The sequence below is a fragment of the Amblyomma maculatum genome, chromosome 5, assembly GCF_055883805.1.
Source record: "Amblyomma maculatum isolate TAMU_Amacu chromosome 5, ASM5588380v1, whole genome shotgun sequence".
Taxonomy (NCBI): domain Eukaryota; kingdom Metazoa; phylum Arthropoda; class Arachnida; order Ixodida; family Ixodidae; genus Amblyomma; species Amblyomma maculatum.
In genome coordinates, this window is record NC_139348.1 from 41,061,701 (window position 1) to 41,074,434 (window position 12,734).

A 12,734-nucleotide genomic window follows, 5' to 3' on the forward strand; every position below is an offset into this window, starting at 1 on the left:
TTACATCCACAGCTCACCATGATATCGTGCAAGCTAACGTTTGGGCTGTGGGGCGAGCGTGCGGGAACTTGGTGCCTGAACCATGGTGTTGCCTGAACTCATTTCTATTCTACAACAGTGTGAAACTTGCACCACAGTCTAATGTAGAATATGGCGATGCCCTTCGGCGTTTTCGTGGGAGAGTCTCAAGGTGATTGTCTAGTTTGTGGCCTTCAAACATGTCTAAGGAGATATCCGGCGGCCTTCTAGTCCGACGGAATTTGAGGCCACAGTCCAGAGAGTCGTGACCTGGCCGCGAGGGGACGCGAGTCCATTTAGTGCACCGTTGCCGTGAGTGGCGTAACACACGCGGTATACGCCATGTCATGTACATATGTACAGCGTCGCAATTTATTCAGGCCTTGCCCTTGGCCGGCGAAAGGACGGCGATGGGCACCACCCGCTCCTTGAGTGCCGCCGGTTCGGGCGACTTCTTGGCGGCGCGGATGACGAGCACGCCCTCTTCGTCGGCCATGAACTCTGAGGTGACCTGCTCCGGGTCGGCGTCCGGGGGAAGCATATAACGTCGTGTGAACTCTCGCGACACGAAGCCGTGCTCGTCCTGCCGCTCCTCGTGCTTACCGTGCACCAGCACGCAGTCCGTGCCCACCACCTGCGACGAGGGAGAGGGGCAAAGTCGCACTCTGAATTTGACTCACACATATGCGTCGCCAAGTTGGTTAGCGGGCGAGTCGCGTGCGCATTCATCTCACAAGCGCTCTTTTGACGACTCCATGTCACAACTTTAACAAAGACTTCTATTAAGTTCTTTCGACGTACCAGTTCTACGTCTGCATTTATAAGTCGTGCAATTTCATGTGGCGATCGTTTCGAAATTTGAGCATGCATGTGCCCTATAAGGAAATAACGGTATCCGGCGTTACAAGAAAGGCCTCGCTATTCATGGATAGCACGTCACTGAAACGCAAACTTGGGAGCAGCTGGAGTACTTTCTGCTCTTTCAAGAAGTCGGCCTTTTTTTCCATTTTTGGACGCAGAGTGGTTAGGATAATGTTTGTCTGAGATGAAGAACCATAGTTTGTAGCTCCTATCATCTCTCGGACTGCGCCTGCGTATTCCCCACCACACGACACGTCGTCAAACACGTGAAACAACGTTACTGCGCCGCCTATGGCTTGGCGTTGCTATCGCAAACAAATACGCCTTCCTGATCTGGATGGCTGATAGCCCTGCTTGTGAACGATGTGGAGTTGATGAAACGATTGAGCACCTCCTTTGTGACTGCCCTGTTTTTGCAACTGAAGGACATACGCTGCGTACTGCATTGCATCGTCTGGCGGAAGGGAAGATCTTGGGACCATGGCCACAAAAGTCAGCTGCGCTCAAAGCTTACAAGGCACTTCGCTATTTAAAGGTCCACGGAAACGGCCCCCAAGAAGCCACTGATAAACGTATGCAGTGTGTAGAACACATCCTTTTGAGCATTAACGCAAAGTATAACTCCTTGGAACAAAACCAGCGATTTATTATTTTTAAAAACAGCGTTTTTTGAAATTCGCGGGCAGAGAGAATGTCGCTTGGCGGTGTCGCATGGAACTATTTCCTTGACCCGTGACGTCGCGGGTCAGTTGACTGGCAAGGCTTGCTAGAAGCTGCCATTCGCTGCGGTCACTGCAACCATGACGTCACGGACACACTTCCGGTGCTGCGAAAGTCGTCTGCTCGTGCGCTGCTCGAACTTTGTGCGGGCTGTTACACAGCTCGCCGCCCTTATCGGTCAGGTGGCCATTGCCCATTGAGTGCAACAACCGAAGCGACGCAGGGATCGGCAGAACGAAGCTGCATTTACAAATATCTTATTTATATAACGTGGTTTCAGGAGTATCGGAGTGTCGTCCGACGAGGCGTCAACAGCACGGTCAAGCACCGCACGATGGCAGCACCTCCTCGACCGCCGCTGTGGCCCCTCCTCCCGCATACCGTTCGCGAACGACACGGCGGATCGTTAGCACCGATGTCCGAAATAAAGCGTGCTAAAATTTGTTGGCGTCTGGAATACTGAGCCGAATATCAAGTATGAAGCCCTCGTGAGTATCGCTGACCAGCAGCAAATTGCTGGTAAGAGCGATAGCCGTGATACAAGCTAGTTTCTGCTCAAGCCAGCTGCCGCTGGTGCATTTCGGCTGATCCGATCTGCTCGTACTAGCTCTGCGATTAATGCATCGGCAGAGTTAATCCTATAATTATTTTACTATGGCAGGATAGGAATCACTATAAGGCAGTTTCATAAGTAGACGATTTACGACAGCGTTGATCATGTTCCAAAGCGTCGACCGCCGCGGCTTCGAAGCGAAACAATTTAGGCCTAGCGACGACTAGGGACGGTCACGCACGGCGCCATCGTTCGCCGCGCTCGCACGTTCCACCCCTGCGGTAATTGTGCAACGTACCTCAGCCTGCTCGCGGCATCCCGTGCTGCAAGCGTTGCAAACTCGTGTACGTTCATAGCTAAGGCCGCGCATTTTTTGACGTTCTGCTCAGCAACAAGCCGTTCAAACGATACTGTAGGCAAGACAAGGCTTCAGTACGCAGTCGCTGCGCTGTCGGCCGTAATCGAAGACGTCGGGCGGCACCATAATCTATAAATCGATCTTTAAACGTGATACAGTGGGTAAATGAATAACTTTGTGAAGCAGACCCGGTCGTACGTTTCGCGCACTCGGGCGCCGACGAGTAGCTTTCGTCAACAGACGCCGTCATAACCTCGGTTAACGACGCAAACCGAGGTCGTCAAGCTCGGTTTGCGGTAACCGCGGTTCGTGGTGCAACCATGGTTTGGTCCGCCGTGAAACATAAGATAACCACGGGTTCGCGGTTACACTAACCGTCGCTGCGCGAACTGGCGAACTCCTCAGGCGTGTGCGAGCGAGGACGGGTTGGCGCGAGTACGCCAGCGAGCGAGCGCGCGGCAACCGGAAGTTCGTCGAAGTGACGTATGTCTGGGCGGAGCTTTGAACTTGCTTGTATTCTTTGTTTTTTTTTTATGGCTCCCTTTGGCGTACGAGTTGAGAGGGAAAATTTGAAGGGCCATTTTTAATCGCCGATATCTCTGGTATTGCAGAAGCTAGATCGAAAATTTTTGCGGGAGAATGATGGGTGGTTCAATAACTATCAGTGTTATGGCGTTTTTTACCCTTCTTTGTGACCCCTTTCAGGGGACCTTTAAGAGAGACTAACCTGATTGACAGACTGTGACTTTCTCACCTCCCCTTTCTACCCTCACCTATCCTCCCCCTTTAATCCCCCATTCCCCTTCCCCAGTGCAGGGTATACCCAACTGGAATTATTTCTGGTTAACATCCCAGCCTTCCGCCCTCCTTTTCTCTTTCTCCTCCTCCTATCATCTCGATCATGTCATGTGGGCTCGTGACGTCAGACAGATTACCGACTAATTAGTGCCCTGCCATGTTGCCTGCCAGAGGCTTGGTCTTAAAATTTGAGCTCACAACGGCGCTACAACGCACACACTGGGCTTTCCGGGGGAGGGGGGGGGGGGGGGGAGGGGGGAGTACCTGACGCGGACGCGTTCAGTGGTACAAGCAGTGGTATATTTCCGCTATCATAAATACACGAGAATTTTTGCTGTGTCAGTGATGGTAAATAGCGGTGTTTAACATGTGACGCACGAACCATATGGCCGGTACACCTCAATAGAGCTCTCTGATGATTAATACACCACATCTAACGCGTTGCTGAAATCGCACGGCATATGGTCATATCTTACTACGTAAGCAGATGAGTGGCCTTAGGCGAAAATGCTTGATTGTCTCTCTGCTTAGCCGCGGAGTGTAGCTTCCGGTGTTTGCAGCTGAGCCACTTCGCGAAGAGATGGCAAGATTGAAAATTTCCAGATAAGCGGGTGTAGCCACGTCAAGGGCAGCGTGGAGAGAGAAAGCAGCTCAGAAAGCGAGCCGCGCTGAACCCACGCAGCGCGAAGGAGAGAAGTGCTATGCACCTAACGTAAAATACAGTAAAATAATTAGTGAGCCAAAAAGCGAGATCAAACTGTCCAACTCTGACGCATCGCAATGTGGCAAATGGGAAGATCGTCATACAGAAGCGGATTCTGCTTATATATTTCATTGGATCAGAGAAGGTATAAAATGATCCCGAGCCAGCGTGTCAGCTCGTTTTTGTGCATGGTGACGACGATTTCACATGAAGGGGTCTCAGCCACTGAACACATCTTCGTCTTGTTAATGTTCGGTATACATTGTGGTTTCTACGTGGCCATAGGCCACCAACCACCGCGGGTTCGAGCGTCGCGCGAGCCGAAGCACCGATCAGCCGTCACCACGCGCACACTGAAACACTGCAGCGCGCACTCAACCTCCAAAGGAAGGAGTGCACTGCGCTGCAAGGACACAAACCTCCAAGTTCACAAAGGAGACGTTTATTGAAACGCCATCCTCCAGCGGCACACACACACACACACACGCACACATATTTACAAACGCACATACGCACACACATAATCACAAACGCACATACACCCACGTACGCACACACATACACATATATACAAAACGCACATACACACACATACGCAGTCACCGTGTCAAGGGAGCGCGCGAGGAGCTAGGCTCCCCTGCGCGCACGAAGTGACACGGAGTGCGCGCCGCAAGCACGCAAGGGCGTGCTGTGATCTCTCTCTCGCAGTAACCAAAGGGTTCCTTTGAGAGAGATTGGGCAACCACCGCAAGGTACGCCTGTCGCGGATCGTTGGATCACGATCGACAGGCTCGAGCTTCGCTCTCAGGTACGACCCGGAGCAGACGAACTCGAGTACACACTGGTCTGCGCGGACAAAGGCCGGCAGACAAGAACAGTTGCGTACGCACCTTGCGATGTCTCGGAGGGGTCTCTTTCTGAGCTCCGCTCGGACAGTCGCGCGAGCGCGGCTGTCGAAGCGGTGCCGTGTTCCCGCCAAAAGGCGCCAATGGGAACAGCCACTGGGACGCCAGGGCGGAGCTGTGGCCCAAACGACAGTGACAAGTCGTTCGAGCCCCTCTCCGCAGCCTCAGGCGGGAGAAAGGGGACGGGGAGAACAACTGGGAAGCGGGCGGCGGCCGCGCAAAGGGCAGCCGCAGCAAGCCCGAATCCCACAACATTATGTCAGCAAATTTAGACAACCCTGCAGGGGCCACAGGATTGGAGGAGGTCAGTTTACATCCCCATTCCAAAGAAAGGCAGTGCCAAAGATTGTTCCAACTACCGCACGATCGCGCTTATTTCTCATGCTAGCAAGGGGATGTTGAAAACCCTCCAAGGTAGGCTGCAGCAGTATGTGGATCGGGAGCTTCCGGACGTGCAAGCTGGGTTTCGCAAGGGCAGAGGAACTAGAGATCAGATTGCCAACCTTCGCTGGATCATGGAAAAGCAAGAGAGTTCCAGAAACCCATCTACTTCTGCTTTATTGATAATGCGAGAGCGTTTGACTGCGTAGATCACAGCAGATTGTGGCAAGCTCTGCAAGAGATGGGAGTTCCAATTCACCTCACCTGTCTCCTCAGGAATCTGTATGAAGGGCAAGAGGCCACGGTCAGAACTGGGCATGGTCTTACTGATTGGTTTACGATTGAGAAAGGAGTGAGACAAGGCTGCATACCGTCGCCCTGCCTATTTAACCTATATGCTGAGTGCATTATGAGGAAGGCTGGTCTGGACGAGACTTCAGCTGGAGTGAAGATTGCTGGAAAACGTATCAACAACCTTAGATATGCGGATGATACCACTTTAATGGCACAAAGTGGAACTCAATAGCCTTCTGATGCGCGTACAAGAAGAGAGTGATAAGTTTGGGCTTAAACTGAACATTAAAAAGACAAAGATCACGGCGCCTTACCCTATCAAGTCCTGGAGCATCAAGGGACAAGAAGTGCAGAAGAAGTGGAAGCTGAGACAGATTTTCTCTTCTTGGGCTCCAAGATTACCCCGGAAGGAGACTGCAGCCATGAAATTAGGATACGCCTGCTTCTGGGAAAGAGAGCCATGGCTAGCCTTGACCGGCTAGTAAAGAGAGACATTAGACTGCCTACCAAGATCCGTATAACTCGTGCTATGGTCTTTCCAGTTGTGATGTATGGATGCGAGAGTTGGACTGTGAAGAAGGCTGACCGCCGAAGAATTGACGTGTTTGAATTGTGGTCCTGGCGGAGACTCTTGAGAGTTCCTTGGACCAATATTGTCGACCATAAACCCTGACTGCTCATTGCAGGGTCAATTTCTAAAGTTAAAGCTCAGCTACTTTTGTCATCTGATGAGAAGAGAGGAGTCGCTGGAGAAAGATTTGATGTTGGGAAAGGTTGAGTGTCACTGGAGAAGGGGTAGGCAGTGAACGCGATGGTTAGGTGGCATCCTCGAGGCGCTGCAGATGAAGTTATGCGATGTTAGGAAGATAGTGAGAGACCGGAAAGCGTGGCGTGATATGGTCCATAGGGTCACGAAGAGTCGGACACGACTGAACTGAACTGAACATGGAGGGTCACGTACAAGGCCAACAAACAGCCGCTACTTGACGCCTCGCATAAGGTGGCGCACTTTCTTTGCCTCCGACATGACCGGATCAGCCCGGTCGAAAAGCCGAGTCATTTCTTCGACAAACATGGCGACGCTCTCATTAGGCCGTTGTGCTCGGGACTGTAGAGCGAGTTCAGGCATCCCTTTTCTTGCATCGTTGCCAAATGTTCCGAGCAGCTGCTGCCGGAAATCCTGCCAGGTGGTAATGGTAGCCTCGTGGTTTTCGAACCACATCTTGGCGGCATCCTCTAGAGCGAAATAAACATTCCGAAACTTCCACTCCTTGTCGTATACGCATTAAACCCAGAGACCTGGTCGTAGCTGGTCAACCAGTCCTCAACGTCTTCAAACTTGTCGCCATAGAACGGCGTGGGCACACGCGGAGTATGGCAGACCAGCGGCTGGGCACTCACGGGAAGCTGAATGGTCTGGCTTGCCGCTGTAGTCATCATGGTTCGCGGTGGGGAAACAAGGGGGCCACACTCGGGAGCTAAGCCTCTCAAGCGGCGGCTCGCCTTGTGTACCGGTGTCGTGTCCACGGTGTGTAGATGGGCGTAGGGGGCCCCCAGATGATCTTCGTACATGGAATGCGCCCAGCACCTCTACCAGAAATGTCACAAAATCCAGTGAAACTGGGTAGGCAGGTTTACTTTCACCTAAGCAAAGGCACCGGCAAAAGAAGTCACGGAACCGACTGGCGGTTGAGCACCGAGAGCGAAGAAGACGAGCGCGTGCCAGTCTCTCGAGCTCGCCACATGGCGGCGCCAGTAAGATAACACTGCGGCAATATATAGCAGCACGGATACCAATATTTCGCACCTAATAGACGCTAGTTAAAAATATATACGCCTCGCCGCTAGCTCTGACCACATCCGTGGCAGGGAAAGGTCATAGCACCATCCGCAAGCTCCGGCGTCGCGGCGTCATCTCTCCCGGATGCAGATGTTGTCCGCCGAGATGAAAGGGGAGGGGTAAGCAGGGGCTGCCCGGCGCACAACTCCAGTGCTCTCATTTCCCGCCCTCTCCACCGCAGCTCCAGGGGAAGGAGACCAGGAGGGGAAAGATGAGGGGTCCCCGTGAAAGAGATAGAGAGGATGTTCGCCGCGTCGTGCGGACGAGGGGAATTTTGAATTCCCTCAATATATATATATATATATATATATATATATATATATATATATATATATATATATATATATATATATATATATATATATATATATATAGCTGCTCAATCACTGAGAAGATTTTTATGACATTTCGGAAAACAAAGTTTTATTGGCGTCGACTGCTTTTGCGTCTATGACTTTTTCGCTCTGCGTTCGCGCTTCGGGATGATGATTATGATCAGGTGGAGGAGACGTTCTAGTAACGTCACTCGGTGTTCCTGAAAAAAGAAACACGACTGAATTCCGCACCAATTACCACTGGCCTATTATGCTTAGCGCGCCCATGGTAGCTGAAGTGTAGCGCCCCAGCTTTCCCCCTGGGTAAGAGTTAGAAACGTGAAACGGCCGGGCGCTGATTGGCCGTCAAGTTGTGTGAAATCAGAGTCAACGATGTCATACATCGTTGAGATGACAGCAGCTGCCAACTCTTGAGATGGGAGGGTGATATGTCGAACCCAGGACCTTTGGATTCTGAGTCGGACGCGCTACACTTTGGCCAAGCAAGCTTTTTTTTTCTTTATTTGGCCAAGCAGGCTTGCACGTTCGAAGAACGGCTGATTGGGCGTGTTGGTGAACCATGATGGACAGTAATATACGTGCGCAAAAAGACGAGACAAAGAGGAGAAGTGGACAACGACGGCGCACCGTCTTTGTCCACTTCTCCTCTTTGTCTCGTCTTTTTGCGCACGTATATTATTGCACGTTCGTATGCTTGGTTAAAGTAGGGGGGCTGTATACCTAGGCCAGGTGTTCTTTAATCGTTTCAGGTGCCTTACAATGCGCTGCAGGTCATTCACTCTGTGGGGAGGGTTCGAGGGAGGCGTGTCATCATCATCATCATCACCAGCCTGACTATACTCACTGCAGGGCGAAGGCCTCTCCCATATTTCTCCACTTAACCCGGTTCTGTGCTAGCTGCATCCACTTGACTCCTGCGAACTTCTTAACCTCATCCGCCCACCCAACTTTCTGCCGCCCCCTGCTACGCTTTCCTTCCCTTTGAATCCAGTTTGTTACCCTAAGCGACCATCGGTTATCTTCTCTTCGCACTACATGTCCTGCCCATGCCCATTTCTTCTTCTTAATTTCCACTAGAATGTCAGTAACTTGAGTTATTTCTCACCCACTCTGCACGCGTCTTATCTCTTAATGTTACCCCTACCATTTTTCGTTACACTTTTGAGTTGTCCTCAACTTAAGTAGAACCTTTTTGGTTAGCCTCCACGTTTCAGCCCCATAGGTGAGTACAGGTAAGATGCAACTGTTGTATGCTTTCCTCTTTAGCGATACCGGTAAGCTGCTAGTCATAATCTGCGAGTGCTTGCCAAATGCGCTTCATCCCAATCTTATTCTTCTTATTTCCTTTTCATGGTCCGGATCTGCGGTTACTACCTGTCCTAAGTAGACATATTCGCCTACTACTTCCAGTACTTCGCTACCTAATCTAAACTGCCCTTCCTTCCCGAGGCTGTTGAACATTACCATAGTCTTCTGAATATTGATTTTCAAGCCTACCTTTCTACTTTTCCTAAGTCATCAATCATTAGGGCGTGTGTGCGTATCTATATATGAACAAGACCTGTACATGGGCGAGATGGCGCATAGCTACTGGAAAAGGAATAATAGCGCATGTTATGTCTGTTTCTGTTCTTGCCGGTTGCTGACTGTAGGCTGCCTCGCGGGCCTTATTCCAAGCATTGCATTTTAGGCGACGTGAAGTCATGACTGTTAAACGGCATGGTGAAATAGTCACATGCGTTACTTGGCAGTTTGTGGAAAACTACATGTGCGGGGGGCGTCCGTAACTGTTATTCTTTCGAATAGCTCAGCCATACACGGAACGCCCGCACTGTGGCGCATTGCTCTGGGGTACGTTCAAACCAGTACTGGGGCAGCTGGGGTCATTGAGGGAAGCATGTATTAACTAGATGCGGCTAGCAAATTTCTTAATGTGAACGCCTTTAATGCCTCGTTAGCAGAAGCTGTCGGCAGAAGGTGTCATGCTTTCCAGGGAGATAGTAAAAAATAAATAAATAAAGCTTGTCTCCACCGGGAATCGAATCTCCATCCCTATGATACTCAGCCGAGTGCTTTACCAATTGCGCCAAGCCCCGCTTTTTTTTCTTTATTGCCGTCTTGACAGCACAAACAGACACAAAATACATCGTGAGACGTTCATCATAATTCCCCTTGTCTACCGTGAGGGTAGCGTGATTCCGATAGTGGCTGATACTGCGCCTTTAATTTTCTGTGAACAAATTATAGAACGCTGGTGAACTTTGATGCGTTCAATGGAATGCTGATTGTGTTCGACAAGGGCGATGTACCGTCACGACAGGTGATGGCATCAGCAGGCGATTCATGCATATACGAAGCTGACCCCGCCAGGCGTCGGTGCGGCGTTCGAGGAAGCAGGAAATGAAAGCCGCCACACCACACAGCAAACAGAAGCAGGCCCAGATGTCTAGGAGGCGTTGTACAGCAGTCATCAGTGGCATTTCAAATTGATTTACAGGATAGAAAAGGGGCAGGATCTGTCACAATTGTCCGCGGACACATGTACTACGCCGTAAAGGAATTGAGGAAGGTGGGAGTGAAATAAGAGAGGGAGATAGGGGTGCCGTAGCGGAGGGCAACGATCAATCGCGCTTAATGGCTTTCGCTTCATCGCATTTGAGTGGTCGAAAGTGCCTTCTAGAATTTTTTAAATCTAGAAAACTATTTTTCCCTAGGAATTGTAGAAATAAAGTTTTTAGCCAATTGTGCTAAAAGTGCGCCTTAAAAAACGATAATTGACAATATACTACGTTTTAAAAATAGCTGCAAGGCCGCTAGCAGAACATTTTGTCGGGGTAGGGGGCGCCCACGGGTGGCTTTAGCGAATGAAAATGAAGGAAGAATGAAAATCCCAGAGATAAGGACACAGCTAACCGAAAGCAGGAGCCAACAGTTGGGAGAGGGAGAGAGAAGGCCCAGGTGCTTATCGCCGGAGATTCTAACATGAACAGGTGCAAGCGAGATATCTTGGAACGTGTAAAGGGTGATAAGAGAGTGTTGGTTGGAGCCTTGCCAGGGAGAACAATGAGGGCAGTGCTGAAAGAGAGTAAAAATAGGCTGTTGAAGAATTCCGCAGAGCGCAGTATGGTAATAGTAGCCGCGGGGCTAAACGATGTCCTAAATGGTGACGCTGCAGGAGTGGTGGAAAGTTTAGCTAAGGGAGTTGACGAGATCAGGGAGATAGCACAGCAGACGCAGATAGTTGTATGCACAGTACCAGAGGTGCTAGGATTGAACGGAAAGCTGGAAAAGGACGTGGTGACAGTTAATCAGGACATAAGAAAGTTAAGCCTGGAGAAACGTTTCGAAGTGGTTGAGGTAAACAGGGAGGTACATAAAGCAGGTATTGGTAGGGCTTTTCAGCGAGATTGCATTCATTTTAACAGACGGGTGGGAGCAGAGATCGGCTGGCGACTGGCAGGCAGAGCTGTAGCTTTTTTAGGGGGACCGCGAGGACTCCATGCACATAGGTAGTTAGAAGTGAAGCAGAAGAAAGTGTAATAATGGAGGCTGAGCCCCCAAAAATGGCAAAGAGGAGGTCGAGAAAGAAAAGTACAAAAAAGAAATTTAGCACTAGGATCAGCTACATAAACATGCAAGGAGGTAGAAAAAGAGTGATATGGCTAGAGATAGAACAGCAGTTGAAGGATGACAAAATTGGTGTGTACGCTCTTTGCGAGACTCATCTCAGGGATCTAGAAGATCCGCCTTTTATAGAAGGCTACGTCTAGGAAGGGTGCAACAGAACGAGAACGGAAAAAAAGGGTGGAGGGGTAGGTATGTTGATACACCAGGGAACAAATTGGCAAAGAATTAAATCATCTTGTAAAGAACATATCTGGGTTTCAGGAACAATTGCCGGCATAAGGACATGGCTAGGGGTAGTTTATTTAGGAACAGGACATCAATGCAGGCAAGAAAACAAGGATCTTGTTGAATGCCTCAGTAATGATATAAGCCAGTTTGGAAACGGGGCCAATATTATTCTACTGGGGGACATGAACGGCCACATCGACGATCTGGATGGATACACGGATTGTAACGGGAAGCTAATGCTAGATTTCTGTGAGCGACACGATCTGGTTATAGTAAATAGAGAAACAAAATGTGAAGGCGAAATCACGTGGGAATTCCGCTACAGGCAGACGACCATTGACTATTGTCTAATGTCGCAGGAAATTTATAGCAAGGTCACAAAAATGGAAATAGACGAAGAAGGGGAGTGTAGTCTGGGAAGTGATCATAAACTTATTAGTCTGCAGATGGGGCCCTTGATGAAAAGAGAAATGGAACTTAGACAAAACGTAAACGCAAAATTAAACGACGATCAAATAGCGCAGATAGCAGCAGACATAGAGGAAGCAATAGAGAAAAGCCCCATGGAAGACTGGGATTATGAACAGGTAGAACTACTCATAAGCAGTAAAATTCAGGAGGTTAAAGTAGCAAACCGCTGGAATGGAAAGAGGAAGCCACGGAGCTGGTGGAATAAGGAAATCAGGGAAGCTATTGAACAACGACGGGCTGCTTCAAGGGAACACCGAGTGGCAAAGGAAGCACAGGTATCTCAGGAGGAAATCGACCAAAAATGGGAATCATATCGACAAAAGAAACTTGAGGTACAGGCCTTCGTCCAAAGTAAAATAAAGCAGTCCACCGATCGCTGGATGGCTGACATACACGATGCCTCTAGAGGCGGAGCAAGAAAATTCTGTAGCCATATAAGCTGGCTAGGGAAGAAGAATCAAAGAAAGCAGGATCGGATTCAAGATAACGTGGGAAATTGTTTAAAGGGAGACAACACAGTGAACTACATTACATCAGTTATAGCCGAGTCATTTAAGAGCGACGATAGGGCAATCTCCTCAAATCAGAAAGCAACACAAGGGCAGAAAAAAATATTCCTAAAAACACATCTACAGGAATAGA

General features: G+C 49.7%; 1 protein-coding gene across 1 annotated transcript in view; it reads right to left on the minus strand.

Moving 5' to 3' along the window:
• Positions 1-328: 328 nt before the first annotated feature.
• LOC146188134 (alpha-crystallin A chain-like) overlaps positions 329-12,734 on the minus strand; it is a 28,719-nt gene continuing 16,313 nt past the window's right edge. The window contains exon 4 of the mRNA XM_084603663.1: positions 329-652. Coding sequence (XP_084459789.1) covers positions 395-652 — 258 coding nt within the window. The 3' untranslated portion in view covers positions 329-394. The remainder of the gene's footprint in view (positions 653-12,734) is intronic.